The 13,635-nt window shown below is 41.4% G+C and overlaps 1 protein-coding gene across 1 annotated transcript in view; it reads left to right on the top strand.

Annotated features, from left to right (window-relative positions):
* Positions 1–1,403, top strand: part of LOC108261083 (GRIP and coiled-coil domain-containing protein 2) — a 32,546-nt gene extending 31,143 nt beyond the window's left edge. The window contains exon 23 of the mRNA XM_017461945.3: positions 936–1,403. Within this exon, the coding sequence (XP_017317434.1) occupies positions 936–1,009 (74 nt within the window). The 3' untranslated portion in view covers positions 1,010–1,403. The remainder of the gene's footprint in view (positions 1–935) is intronic.
* Positions 1,404–13,635: the final 12,232 nt, after the last annotated feature.

Genomic DNA, 13,635 nt, shown 5'->3' with positions numbered 1-13,635 from the left:
TTGATAGCACTGGAATATCCAAGCAACTGAGCCGGTACCTCAGAAAAAAATGTTGGACCTTCCCAGGTCTGGTTCCTTTTTAGGAGCAATTTCCAAAGGTAAAACAAGCATCTGTACAGTTGTATGCAAAGATAAAAAATCTTGTAAAGCATAGTAGTGGTAGCATCATGCTGTTTTGCTGGAAAGGGACTGCTGCTCTTAAGAAAATAGATGCCACCATGAGGAAGGATCATCTAGAAATACCAAAGCAAAACCTCAAGATATCAGTCAGAAAGCTAAAACCTGGTGTGAACTGGGTCTTCCAGCAGGACAGTGATCGAAAGCAAAGTGTAACAAAAAGGCTTAAAGACGATAAAATGAAAATATGGAAATAGCCATCACAAAGCCTGGTCCTGAATAGAAAAAATTGTTAACTGAACTGAAAAAGCATGTCATAGTTAGGAGGCCCACAAAGGAGGCCCACAAACCTGACTGTGCTACACTGAGTTTTGTCAGGAGGAATGGGCAAAAATTCCAGCAAAGTATTGTGAAAAGCTTGTGGAAGGCAATCAAAGAAGAGTTTGATTCAAGTTCAAGCAATTAAATAGCATGTCATGATGTACTAACAAATTGTATGTAAACCTATAACCCACTATTTATTTATTTGTTTATTTATTTATTTATTATATATATTTTATAAATCTTTTGGTTATTATTTTGAAATGGCCTCTTATGAAAATAAAGTAGATACCCTAATTGACTTAACACAGGATAGATATGGGTACAGGAAATGTTTGGAGTTGTTTGTACAATGATTATACCATTTTCTTTGTAAAAATTAAGTTTGAATGTCTTTAGCCTAGGTGTATGAAAACTCAATCAGATCAGGAGAAAGTTAGTAAATTTTGACACTTGTATGTGCATTTTTAAATTGGTTAACACAATGTTCGGTTCAGGTGAAGAAGAGGCTGCAGCGTCGAGAGGATCTGGTTGGACTTCATATCTCCACAGTTGGTCTGGGATCAGATAAGAACTGCATACCTCAAGTATCCACAGTATCCAGAAATGTCTGTATGATTCTATAATAAAAAACATAAGTAGTCCTCTGTATTTTTTTTAAAGAATATTTTATTATTCTTGTGAAGACAGTATGGAGTTGACTTGTGTAGCATAAAATCAACAGCTCACATTTTTTGTAAACACCTTCGAATCAGCTTTCCCTGTTATATGTGAAGTGACTTTTCAACCAAATTATTAATGTATAATATATAATAAAAATACTAAGGGTTCAATGATTATAGATAACCAAACATATCAAAAGTTGTTAAAACATTATATTGAAATGTTGAATCTTTGTCATTATAAATCTACTGCATCATCTTGTAACTGTAATCAACAATAAATTGTGTCATGTCAAGGTTCAATTTTATTACCTACATATTACTAGCATAAACTAACACAATCCAACATAACATTCTGCATTCTGGCAGTTTGACATAAAATAAGCCTGAAGCAAGATACATGTTGCAGCTATCGACTGAAAGATTAGTTATGATTCATTCATATATATAAAGCATCCATTAATTTAATTCCATTTTGTGACTGTGGCTTGTTTGTAATTTGCAACTTAAAAACATTATTCTGACAAAATTTTATAAAATACTTTGTGTAATTGTCCTAACTCTTTAGTGTTAATGTTGCCTAGGCAACTTCAGCTGTATGATGTTCAGTTAAACATTCTCTGAAATGAAAAACGAAGACTTAACATTTAATGTTGCACTCAAGCAGGAATGTAAATTACATATTTTATGAGAAAAGAGTTAAGTAAAATATAAACTGGATGCTTCAGAATATTGTGTACATAAGAATTTTAGGGGTTCCAATAGTTATGACACGTGGTTTTGTTAAATATATATTTTGACTTTTTATTTTCCTATACATAAATACCTCAATAAATTACTTCAATTAATAAAGGTTAGCTTTATCGCAGATCCTCAGTGAGAGATTAAGCTAATTAAGCACTGAACTTTTTTTTTTTTTTTTTTTTTTTTTTTTTTTTTTAAACCCAAGAGTGCCAGTAATTCTGGAACTGACTGCAACTGAAATGGCATTTTTTTTGTCAGACTTTTGTCTGAGGAATATTAAACGTGATTTTCTTTCCCCCTCCTCACATTGTCTGGGGAGGCTTTTGACAGGCTCACCTAAACGGCTTTCTCTTCATTTGACAAGCAGTCATGTTTCACTACTCAGGAAGTCCAAAGGGTCCATCTGGCAGGTTTCTGTTTTTTCAAGGCATCACATCAAATCTGACTATCTGTCAACTGTCTGTCTGTGTTTTTTTTCTCTCTCTTTTTTTTTTTGCCCTTATTTATAACACTCATTACTGTGGAGCATGACAGCTGAAAGTGTTTCATTTAAGAGTATCACCCTCTCTGCACATTTATACATGCTGCATGACGTAGTAACGGGGCTGGGGTGAGAGGAAGGGGATGTCAATTGTAACACTAACACAAATATAGCTTTATGCTAATAATGGACAGTGACAGCACAGATAGTGAGATGACAGAGTAGTTGTGTGATTGAGAAATAATTTTAAGTGGAAGACTTCTTGCCACCAGAATTGCCTTTGTGATTAATAATAATGAGCTGGACGAGCAGACAGATTTAATGTCAGTATAGTAATGGCATACATAACTATAACTTTTTACTCATTAGCAGTGTATGACTGATATGTATAGCATCATGAATTCCCTGGCATGGCGTAAATTGGGATCTCAGCTCTGCAAGTGCTGCTTGCATGTCATGTTTTGTTCTCAGTTCTCCATGTGCCTTTCTATGTGTTTTATTCCTGTCATTGGTTTGTTAACCAGTTGTGTGAACCTGTTCTGTGTTACTTCTGATATGTAGTAGCATTGCGAGGTCTCGTTGTGCATTTGTATTAAGTCCAAGAGTATATGCACTTGCTGCTATTCACGGCACATTGCATGTACGACACTCTTAACACTAACATTTTCTTGAAATTTTAAATTGACAAAGGAAGACAAAATCACTAAAGTGTCTTGTACCATTCTTCTTTTCTGACATCTCCACAGTTGCAAGTGTTTTTGTTTATTTGCGTAGTGTTTTTAGTGGTGTCAAAGCAGTGGCTACCTTAACAGATGACTTTGTGTTATTTAAGGGTTGGTGGTGACATTAGATGAGGTGTTACATAAAGCTAGGTTTTATCTCAGATGGCTAGCTTTGTTAGCCTTTTTTTCTTGACTTGCATCACTGAACAGTAAGTAAGTAAAAAAATACAGTATCTCACAAAAGTGAGTACACCCCTCACATTTTTGTAAATATTTGATTATATGTGACAACACTGAAGAAATGACACTTTGCTACAATGTAAAGTAGTGAGTGTACAGCTTGTGTAACTCTGTAAATTTGCTGTCCCCTCAAAATAACTCAACACAGAGCCATTAATGTCTAAACCGCTGGCAACAAAAGTGAGTACACCCCTAAGTGAAAATGTCCAAATTAGGCCCAATTAGCCATTTTCCCTTTACAAGGTCTCAGGTGTGAATGGGGAGCAGGTGTGTTAAATTTGGTGTCATCGCTCTCACTCACCCTCATACTGGTCACTGGAAGTTCAACATGGCACCTCATGGCAAAGAACTCTCTGAGGATCTGAAAAAAAGAAATGTTGCTCTACATAAAGATGGCCTAGGCTGTAAGAAGATTGCCAAGACCCTGACACTGAGCTGCAGCACGGTGGCCAAGACCGTACAGCGGTTTAACAGGACAGGTTCCACTCAGAACAGGCCTCACCATGGTCGACCAAAGAAGTTGAGTGTACGTGCTCAGCGTCTTATCCAGAGGTTGTCTTTGGGAAATAGACGTATGAGTGCTGCCAACATTGCTTCAGAGGTTGAAGGGGTGGGGGATCAGTCTGTCAGTGCTCAGACCATACGCCGCACACTGCATCAAATTGGTCTGCATGGCTGTCGTCCCAGAAGGAAGCCTCTTCTAAAGATAATGCACAAGAAAGCCTGCAAACAGTTTGCTGAAGACAAGCACACTAAGGACATGGATTACTGGAACTATGTCCTGTGGTCTGATGAGTCCAAGATAAACTTATTTGGTTCAGATGATGCCAAGCGTCTGTGGCAGCAACCAGGTGAGGAGTACAAAGACAAGTGCGTGTGTGGTGGCAACCAGGTGAGGAGTACAAAGACAAGTGTGTCTTGCCTACAGTCAAGCATGGTGGTGGGAGTGTCATGGTCTGGGGCTGCACGAGTGCTGCCGGCACTGGGGAGCTACAGTTCATTGAGGGAACCATGAATGCCAACATGTACTGTGACATACTGAAGCAGAGCATGATCCCCTCCCTTCAGAGACTGGGACGCAGGGCAGTATTCCATCATGATAATGACCCCAAACACACCTCCAAGACGACCACTGCCTTGCTAAAGAAGCTGAGGGTGAAGGTGATGGACTGGCCAAGCATGTCTCCAGACCTAAACCCTATTGAGCATCTGTGGAGCATCCTCAAACAGAAGGTGGAGGAGCACACGGTCTCTAACATCCACCAGCTCCGTGATGTCGTCATGGAGGAGTGGAAGGGGACTCCAGTGGCAACCTGTGAAGCTCTGGTGAACTCCATGCCCAAGAGGGTTAAGGCAGTGGTGGAAAATAATGGTGGCCACACAAAATATTGAGACTTTGTGTCCAATTTGGACATTTTCACTTGGGTGTACTCACTTTTGTTGCCAGCGGTTTAGACATTAATGGCTGTGTGTTGATTTATTTTGAGGGGACAGCAAATTTACACTGTTACACAAGCTGTACACTCACTACTTTACATTGTAGCAAAGTGTAATTTCTTCAGTGTTGTCACATGAAAAGATATAATCAAATATTTACAAAAATGTGAGGGGTGTACTCACTTTTGTGAGATCCTGTATATCATATAATTATTCGGGGGGCAGTGGCACATGCATCACACAAATACTTCACACCTTTTGCACTGTCTCATGCACAGCAACTGCTGTTGAGTGTTGCTGAAAATCCTAATACCACTAGTTCAGCAAAGATATCATTGTTCCCCATCCACCCTGGTCTTTAAATAAAACCTGAAGACAGCATACTGTATACAGCATACTGTACATTTACAGCATTTGGCAGACACCCTTATCAAGATTGATAAGGAACCTTGTATGCTGTGTTCAGGTTTTATTTAATTAGCAAAGTCTCTATGAAGTACTACCTGTACACTACACTATCCATAACAGAGACCCAATAATCAATAATTAGCTCCATAAAAACAGAGCTAAACCATGGCAACTATTTTCAACAGCATTTGTTCCAAAATAGATCTCTCCAAGATAATGCACATCCAGTGCTAGCCAATAAACTTGCAGGGATTTAGGCAAGCAACAACTGAGCATGATGCCCAACAAAACTACAGTATATTACAAATTACACAACACCAAAGCACCTACAAAACATCATTTTTAAGGAAAATATTCAGAATATTTATTTTAGGTACAGTAGCAGATTAGTAGCTGCACCTTCAACAAAGTTCATGGATCATTTAGTTTCGTGTATTTAAGAATTTCCTAAATGTACAGTCAGTCCCAGAAGTTTTGATATACTTCAAATGACAATACAGACAATGGGCTTTATTTATCAGTCTTTTAGTAAAGTTGTGTGCATAGATTATACAGGTAGATGTTGACCTGCTATGGCATCACTGCCTATCAACACCTCCTCTGGTGCCCATAAATGTTTGCATAAGCCAAACCAAACAAAAATTCCCTCCAGATTTTTTTTTTAAAGTAACACTGTAATCACAGTTAAAGCTCATTCACGATACCACCAAACCACCAACAAAATGATTAAATGATGTAAGATTGCTTCTTAAGCATGGTGTGTGTGCTAAATCTTCCAGCCAGTGCAGGGCTACCACAGACACATTAACTCTTATTTTGAGGACTGCTGGCTCAAATTCAGCCTATTACCCAAAAACACTTAAAATTCAACATAGAAGCAAATACTCACGTCTATCTCAGTTGGAGATAGAAAAAAAGACACCAGCCGTGAGTGAGAAGAAGCAAGGGTCCAGATTTATTGGTTCCGTTCCATCACACGAGATCCACACCGATGAGAATTCTCAGAAGTGATCTGACACCCGGAGCTCAAGCTCCAGTATTTATACTGTATTTACACAGTAGATAACCAATATATTTCAAAAAGACTATGATATCAATACCAATAGGGTTAAAAAAGAGCTCATCTACATTACCATTATGTTTTGAAAAAGGCCTTTCCAATTTACCATTAGGTTCTGAAAAAGGGCTTTCCAAGTTACCATTATGTTTTGAAAAAGGGCTTTCCAAGTTACCATAATGTTTTGAAAAAGGGCTTTCCAAGTTACCATTAGATTCAAAAGTGGAGAGACAAAACAATTTAGAGTGACCTTGGTCTCACTGCAGCTGAGGGCAGCTTGACTCAGCTACCCTTATAAATGGCTCCTCATGGTTTTCTCTTAAAATTAAGGCCTTCCTTGCGAGACAAGAATCTTCACCATCTGAATTATGAGTAAGTTACATTTTTCTGTATTTCTAGTTTATAATTTATTTTCATATATGCTCTATATCTCTATTTTATATATAGTTATACTGTTTGCAAAATGGTTTACTGTACTTCCTACTTCATAATATCATTATATTACCCTTCTACTATCCTACATGTCCTACTACTCTTTATTTTTATATTTTATTATTCTAAGATATTACCCTTATAATATCTTAATACTCCTTTTTATTATTCTTATAAAGTTATAATGTTATGTGTGTGAGAGAGAGAGACAGAGAGAGTATGTGTGTGTATGTCTACATGCCCGCCCTTGACTGTACGAGAGTGTGTGTGTGTGTGTGTGTGTGTTAGCACTCCTCAGCTCTTTTACTTCTTTTTGACTTTTTGACTAATAAACCATAGTGTGTTACTCTTAAAAGATTTTTAAAGTGTGAATCCAATTCGTCAATATCCGCCTAATACCGCTTCTGTGTGTCTAGGTGCCCGTCGTCATTCCTTCTTCTCCCCTTTACTGGATCTGGATCTGGATCTCGATCTGGACACTCATTATCAGCTTGCGCATCTCACTGCTGATATCATGGTGCTACTTAACTTTCTTCGCAGCACCCCCTCTGGAAATGGAAATGCGGGGTTCCCCCCCTCTCCGATACAGAATCTACCCCGTGAATGTGTGTATTGACGCCTCTACACAGCCAGAACCCCCCTCCAGCTTTCAGTCTGAGGAAGATGTCACCTTCTCTGATCTGGGCTCTGACCATTCTTCCCTCTTCTCACCTGTCAGTCCGCCCCACTCTCAGTGGTCTTCTCACTTCACCTTTGCTGACTATCCCATGTCCCCAGGACACACCCCATTTTCTTCCCCCTACCGCTCTCCTCAAGATTACACACCCACCAGTCCTGTGAATTATAAATAAAATTACATATTACTCATACTAGGTCTCCCTCATGTTTATTTCATGTCATTTTTATCCAGAACAGGACATTAGACAAAAGGACATTAGACATCATTTCATTTGTCCTAATTAAATGGCCGCCGACGCCGGTCCCAAGCCCGGGTGAAAAAGGAGGAGGGTTGGGCATCAGGCTAGCACCCTGATCCCGTAAAATCTATCTTGCTACGGAAACAACAAGCAAAAACCAGCGGTCTAAACAATACCGGCGCGATGACCCTGTTTCTCCCTTGATGACGGTGCTGGAGCAAAGCCGAAAGGTCGTCCAGCGCCCGATGCAAAATGGGATACTCGACGCCAATACGATCACACGAATTGGAACCTGGAACGTGCGAACGTTGTACCAGTGTGGGAGACTGGAGCAGCTTCTGCACGAATTCGACAATTACCGGCTTGACATTCTTGGTGTCAGCGAAATGAGGTGGACGGGTAATGGAAAAATGATAAGCGACGGGAAGATCGTCCTGTATTCGGGAGCCAAAGAACATCACGTGCACGGTGTCGGGATGGTCCTGAGCAAAACCGCGGCACAGGCACTCGTTGGATGGAAACCGATCAGTGATCGCATAATTACCGCCCGATTTCAGTCTCGCCATGCTAAAATTACTGTTATTCAAGTCTACGCACCGACAAATGAGGCAGATGATGAAGAGAAGGACGCCTTCTACGACCAGCTGCAAGACACAATCACGGTTATCCCCAACCATGACATAAAGATCCTCCTTGGCGACATGAATGCGCAACTCAGTAGCGACCGGCAGGGCTGGGAAAACGTGATCGGACCTCATGGATCGGCAGCAGTAACGAGCGATAATGGAGAGCGTCTCCTATCCCTATGCAATCTTAACAACCTTTGCATCGGGAATACATATTTCATTCACAAACGGATTCACAAAAAGACGTGGCGGTCACCAGATGGGGCCACTCACAATGAAATCGACTATGTATGCATCCATCGACGGTGGCGCTCGGCTTTACGTGACGTACGGGTTTTTCGCGGCGCCGACGTCGGATCTGATCACCACTTGCTTGTGACTTCAATCCGACTAAAATTGAAAAGAGTGGCCGGACGCAACACCGTTCGGTCATTTGCCTCCGAGAAATTGAAGGACCGCGTGAACGCCGAGCACTTCCACATTGAACTCGCTAATCGATTCCAGATTCTTGACAACTCGGCCAGCATCGAAGAACAATGGGCACAGATCAAGGATGCTGCCATAGAGACGGCAGAGAGAACGATTGGTCGACGGCGTGGAACGCAGCGAGAACGGTGGATTCAGGACCGGACATGGTCGTTGCTCGATGAAAGACGGGTCAAGAAACGTCAGCGCGATCAAGCAAAGACCGAAGAGGAGCGAAATGAAGCATCGCAGGCGTACCGAGAACTCGACCGCAGGGTCAAGAGGAGTTGCCGAGCAGACAAGAAGGACTGGCTGGACCGGAAGGGCACTGAAGCACAACTGGCTGCGGACCAGGGTGACAGCAGGACTCTTTTTCGTGTGGTCAGAGATCTCACTCGGGCCCGAAGCGGTTCCACTGGGCCGATAAGGGATACAACCGGCAGGATGCTAGTTAGCAAAGAAGAGCAGGACGCGCGTTGGGTGGAACATTTCAAAGACACCCTAAACCAGCCGGCTCCCGTAGCCACGCACGACTTTACAGTCTTTCCTCCTCCCTGTGAGCTGGAAGTGGACATGAGCGACATCATGGATGCTGAGGTCGCTGCAGCGATTCGTCATCTGAAAAACAACAAAGCACCTGGTCTTGACCAAATCTCGGCAGAAATGCTGAAAGCGGGTGGTGATGAAGTTGTACGGGTGCTCACTACGCTGCTCAATGACTGCTGGCACATGGAACGTGTCCCAAATGACTGGAGACAGGGTGTCATCGTCAAATTACCTAAGAAAGGTAATCTCGCAGACTGTAACAATTGGAGAGGCATCACCCTTCTGTCTGTTCCAGGCAAGGTATTTTGTCTCGTCCTCCTCAAACGGATACTGCGAGCAGTCGATCAGGCTCTACGGAACGAACAGGCCGGGTTTAGAAGCGGTCGGTCGTGCACTGAACAAATCTTTGCTCTTCGAAACATCATTGAACAAAGCTCCGAATATCAGAAACCGCTCTTGGTAAACTTTATAGACTTTAAGAAGGCGTTTGACAGCGTCCACCGGAAATCGCTTTGGAACATCGCACGGCTATATGGCATTCCACAGCGGTTTATCGCCATTTTCCAGAACTTATATCAGGATTCTAGCTGTTGCATCTGGACGGACACAGGTCATACTGCCTTTTTCACCATCAAGACTGGAGTCAGACAGGGCTGCATTCTTTCACCATTCTTTTTCCTCATGATGATGGACTTCGTCATGCGACGAGCACTAACACAGCCAGCGTCTGGAATTCCGTGGACAGGCCAGGGACGCCTGACCGACCTGGAATTCGCCGACGATATTGTGCTATTGGCGCAGAATGGGAAAGTCTTACAGGAGATGACCACTAGCCTGGAGCACGAAGCAGCCAAAGTTGGGTTACGGATCAGCACTGACAAGACCAACGTCATGGCCGTCGGCCGGATGACGCCGGTGCGGATCACGGTGAGCAACCAGCTGATCGAAGAAGTCAAACAGTTCACCTACCTTGGCAGCATTGTGGCTGCGGATGGTGGGACTAACGTGGATGTCAATCGCAGAATCGGCAGAGCATTTGCAGTCTTCCAACAGCTACAACCGATTTGGGCTAGGCGAACTATCCACACCAACAGCAAACTTCGCCTGTTTAATAGCATCATCATCCCAACCGCCATCTATGCATCTGAAACTTGGAAGAGCTCGAGGGCAGTCATCCACAAGCTGAATGTGTTTCAACAACGATGCCTGAGAAGAATACTCGGTGTATCATACCGTGATCGTATTTCAAATGAAGAAATTCTAAGAAGAACAAACTCCCGCAGCCTGGCAGAAATGGTCGTAGAGCGAAGAATGCGCTTTGCAGGACACATTCTACGGATGTCTGACCACCGCCACGCAAAGATCGCGCTGCGCTGGACGCCGCCACGAGGGAAGAGAAGAGTAGGGCGGCCGCGGAATACTTGGCGACGAACGTTCATGGAGGATCTACGAGCGCTCGATGTCAAGTGGGAAGATGTGGAAATCGACGCTTCCGACCGAGCCCGCTGGCGAATGCTTGTTGCCCGATGCGCCCCGCTGCGCGGACGGAACTAACTAACTAATTAAATGGCTATTCTTTCTTGGAATTTGGGAAATTGTTTATGACCAAAATGGGGGAAATGGGGTATAAATCTAATAAATAAATAACAAATGAATAGTTAAAATAATTAAACTCAATTTTATACCAGCGTTTCCAAAGAATTCTGTTGTAACCTTTGACCTTGGAGAACACCAAAGTTACACAACAGAGACAGGTTGCTGTCCAACATATTTGAATGCCTATTAAATACTCTAAATTGGATTCCAATTCAACAGAACCATTGTAGTGTACTATTTTTAATGTTAAAATGTGTATGTGGTGGTCTATTAATAGTTCTGGTTCTTTCTCTGCTCAATTACAGCATGCCTAAAATAGCCAATAACATAGAGATTGACAGGGAAAATAAAGTATGGCTGATAGACCCCTGCTGAAATAATTACATACAACTTGTTGATAACTGTAAACACACAGAGGTTCAAGAGCTTAACATCATTGGTTCTGGTGAGCAGACACACTCCAGTTGAGTGATAGTGCACTTGAGGTAGAAGTACACACTGAATGGTGTTGCACATCCTTTCCCCAAGCATCATTTTGGAATTGTGTTCTTTGGCCAGATGAGAACACAAAGATTTTTGGCAAATAAAAACTGTGGTCTAGGGACTCTCATAAAGATGACATCATGAAGCCTGGTAAGTGCCAGGATATTTCACCCAAAAACCTGCCTTTCTCTGCTACAGGGATTCAGACTTAAGTGGTTAAAGGAGCATGAAATCCTGGTCTCTGGTTTTTGAAGTCTCTGGTCTTGATGCTGAATTCAAGAGTGGCATCAACAGATGAAAACATAAGAACAAAAATATACATGTTCTGCTTGAAGGAGTCCATGGTCTCTCTACATGCATCTCCAAACTTGTTAGATTTTATAGTATACTGTATCATAGTATATTGATTTGAGTTCCAATCATTTTGAAACCAGTATTAACCAGTATTTTGCAGAAAATATTTAGTGTTTGAAAATGTCATGCTAAAATTACACATTACTTATTCTTTTAAGATATTCTTTTTTGCTATGCAAGCAAATGTCCTTTGAGGGTGTGTATATGCACAGTAGGGAAATGTAGATGACAAAACTGATTTTAAATCCCAGTGAGAGGCATCTATTTAAATTTTTTATAGTGTTATTTTATTAAAGCTCGTAGGCAAACATATTTCTACAGGATTAATATAGTCTGCCACAGCACGAATCTTGAAAAAAATTCAGGCCAAGGGGACTCACACCCACCCAGCCCACCCCACTCACCACATACTGTGGTGTACAATCACAGACCAATTTATTAGGACCACCTGCACATTCCAGCAATTATATCATCAACCAATGAGGAGACAGCAGCACAATGCATAAAATCATATAGGCATGGACTTCAGTTCAAATGCCAATGTTCCCAAGCATCAGGATATGGAAACAATGTGATCTCAGTGACCATGGCATGGCTGTTGGTGCCAGACAGGATGGTTTGAGAGTTTTAGAAACTGCTGATCTCCAGGGATTTTCTTGCACTGTTTCTAGAGAGTACACAAAATGGTGTGGAACCACACTGAAAAGTCACACTGACTATCAATGATGGCTACTACTTTCAGTTTACATTAAGATATAGCTGCCAGGCTATATGGGAATGTGACAGAGCTTACTTTATTTTTATAGTGACTTTTCTTAGAGACAATCTTCCACTTGAAGTTACTTTACAAATGTCAGTTTTATATATATATATATATATATATATATATATATATATATATATATATATATATATAGTCCATTCTTCAGGGCATTCTGCTTTTCATTGTTTTTATTAACAGAAGCTGAGAAGATGAGAATGATATCCAATAGTGTTATCCCTGAAGTGCAAGATTTGTCAGTCACTTGACAGCATCAAAATCGGTCGCAAAACAGACCAGGCCACCGAGATTTCTCTCCTGATGGCCAATCTGGACCTGGTCTGCCATGTGAATGAGATTGATGCTCCTGAATTAGCAGAGAGGCAGATGCCTGTTGAATCTCTCAAGGGCATTGCACATTTATAAACATCTTCTCATTCCTGTTGGAGTTGCTAACAAGCTGCGTCAGTCAGCTCTGCTCTGCTGGAGTGCTGTGTTTTTGCCCGCCTGTCAAGTGGCAAAGTAAACACAGCACTACTGTCAGAGAAACAGCGCTCTCTCTCTCTCTCTCTCTCTCTCTCTCTCTCTCTCTCTCTCTCTCTCTCTCTCTCTCTCTCTCTCTCTCTCTCTCTCTCACAGTGATGTGCAATTCACCAGGCCACACTAATTAACAGAAAACGCTGCCTCAATAAAGAGTTTCTCTGCTCTGAGGCCTGATCTCTAATACATCCTCAGTGCTTAAACATACAGTAGAGAACATAAGAGAAAACAGGAAACCATTGAAATGTTCTGTCAGTAAATAACTATATTCTTCTAATCTCTGATCATTCAGCATTGAGAAAGTTTACATTTGCAGATATGCAGAATGTTTCACTGTAAATTGTCAGTAGCATGGTACTGATTGCATAAACACATTTTATGTTTCTAACAAAAACTGGAGTATGGCAGTCAGTTTGAAAATCTAAGCTTGTAGCCCTCCATAAGCACATAATTTTTTGTTTATCTCTGTTATGAATGTCAGGGTGTTGGATTCCACTGCAGTGCTTTTTATTAAAGTCCACAAAGACATGCTGAGCCAGAGAACAGAGCAATAAAGGCAGTCCAAGGGTTAGACACAAAGCAAGGATACTTATAACACAAAGCGAAGACAAAAGTGGAAAAGACATGTGAATGTAAGCACATAGAGGTATATGATGAATAATATTTAAGGAATTGTTATGTACAACCTTTTATGAAGTAATTTACCAGTACAGAAAATAACACAGAA

Source organism: Ictalurus punctatus, chromosome 6 (genome assembly GCF_001660625.3).
Source record: "Ictalurus punctatus breed USDA103 chromosome 6, Coco_2.0, whole genome shotgun sequence".
Classification (NCBI taxonomy): Eukaryota; Metazoa; Chordata; class Actinopteri; order Siluriformes; family Ictaluridae; genus Ictalurus; species Ictalurus punctatus.
The sequence above is the reverse complement of the archived record's forward strand: the minus strand, read 5'-3'. Positions and strand labels throughout refer to the sequence as shown.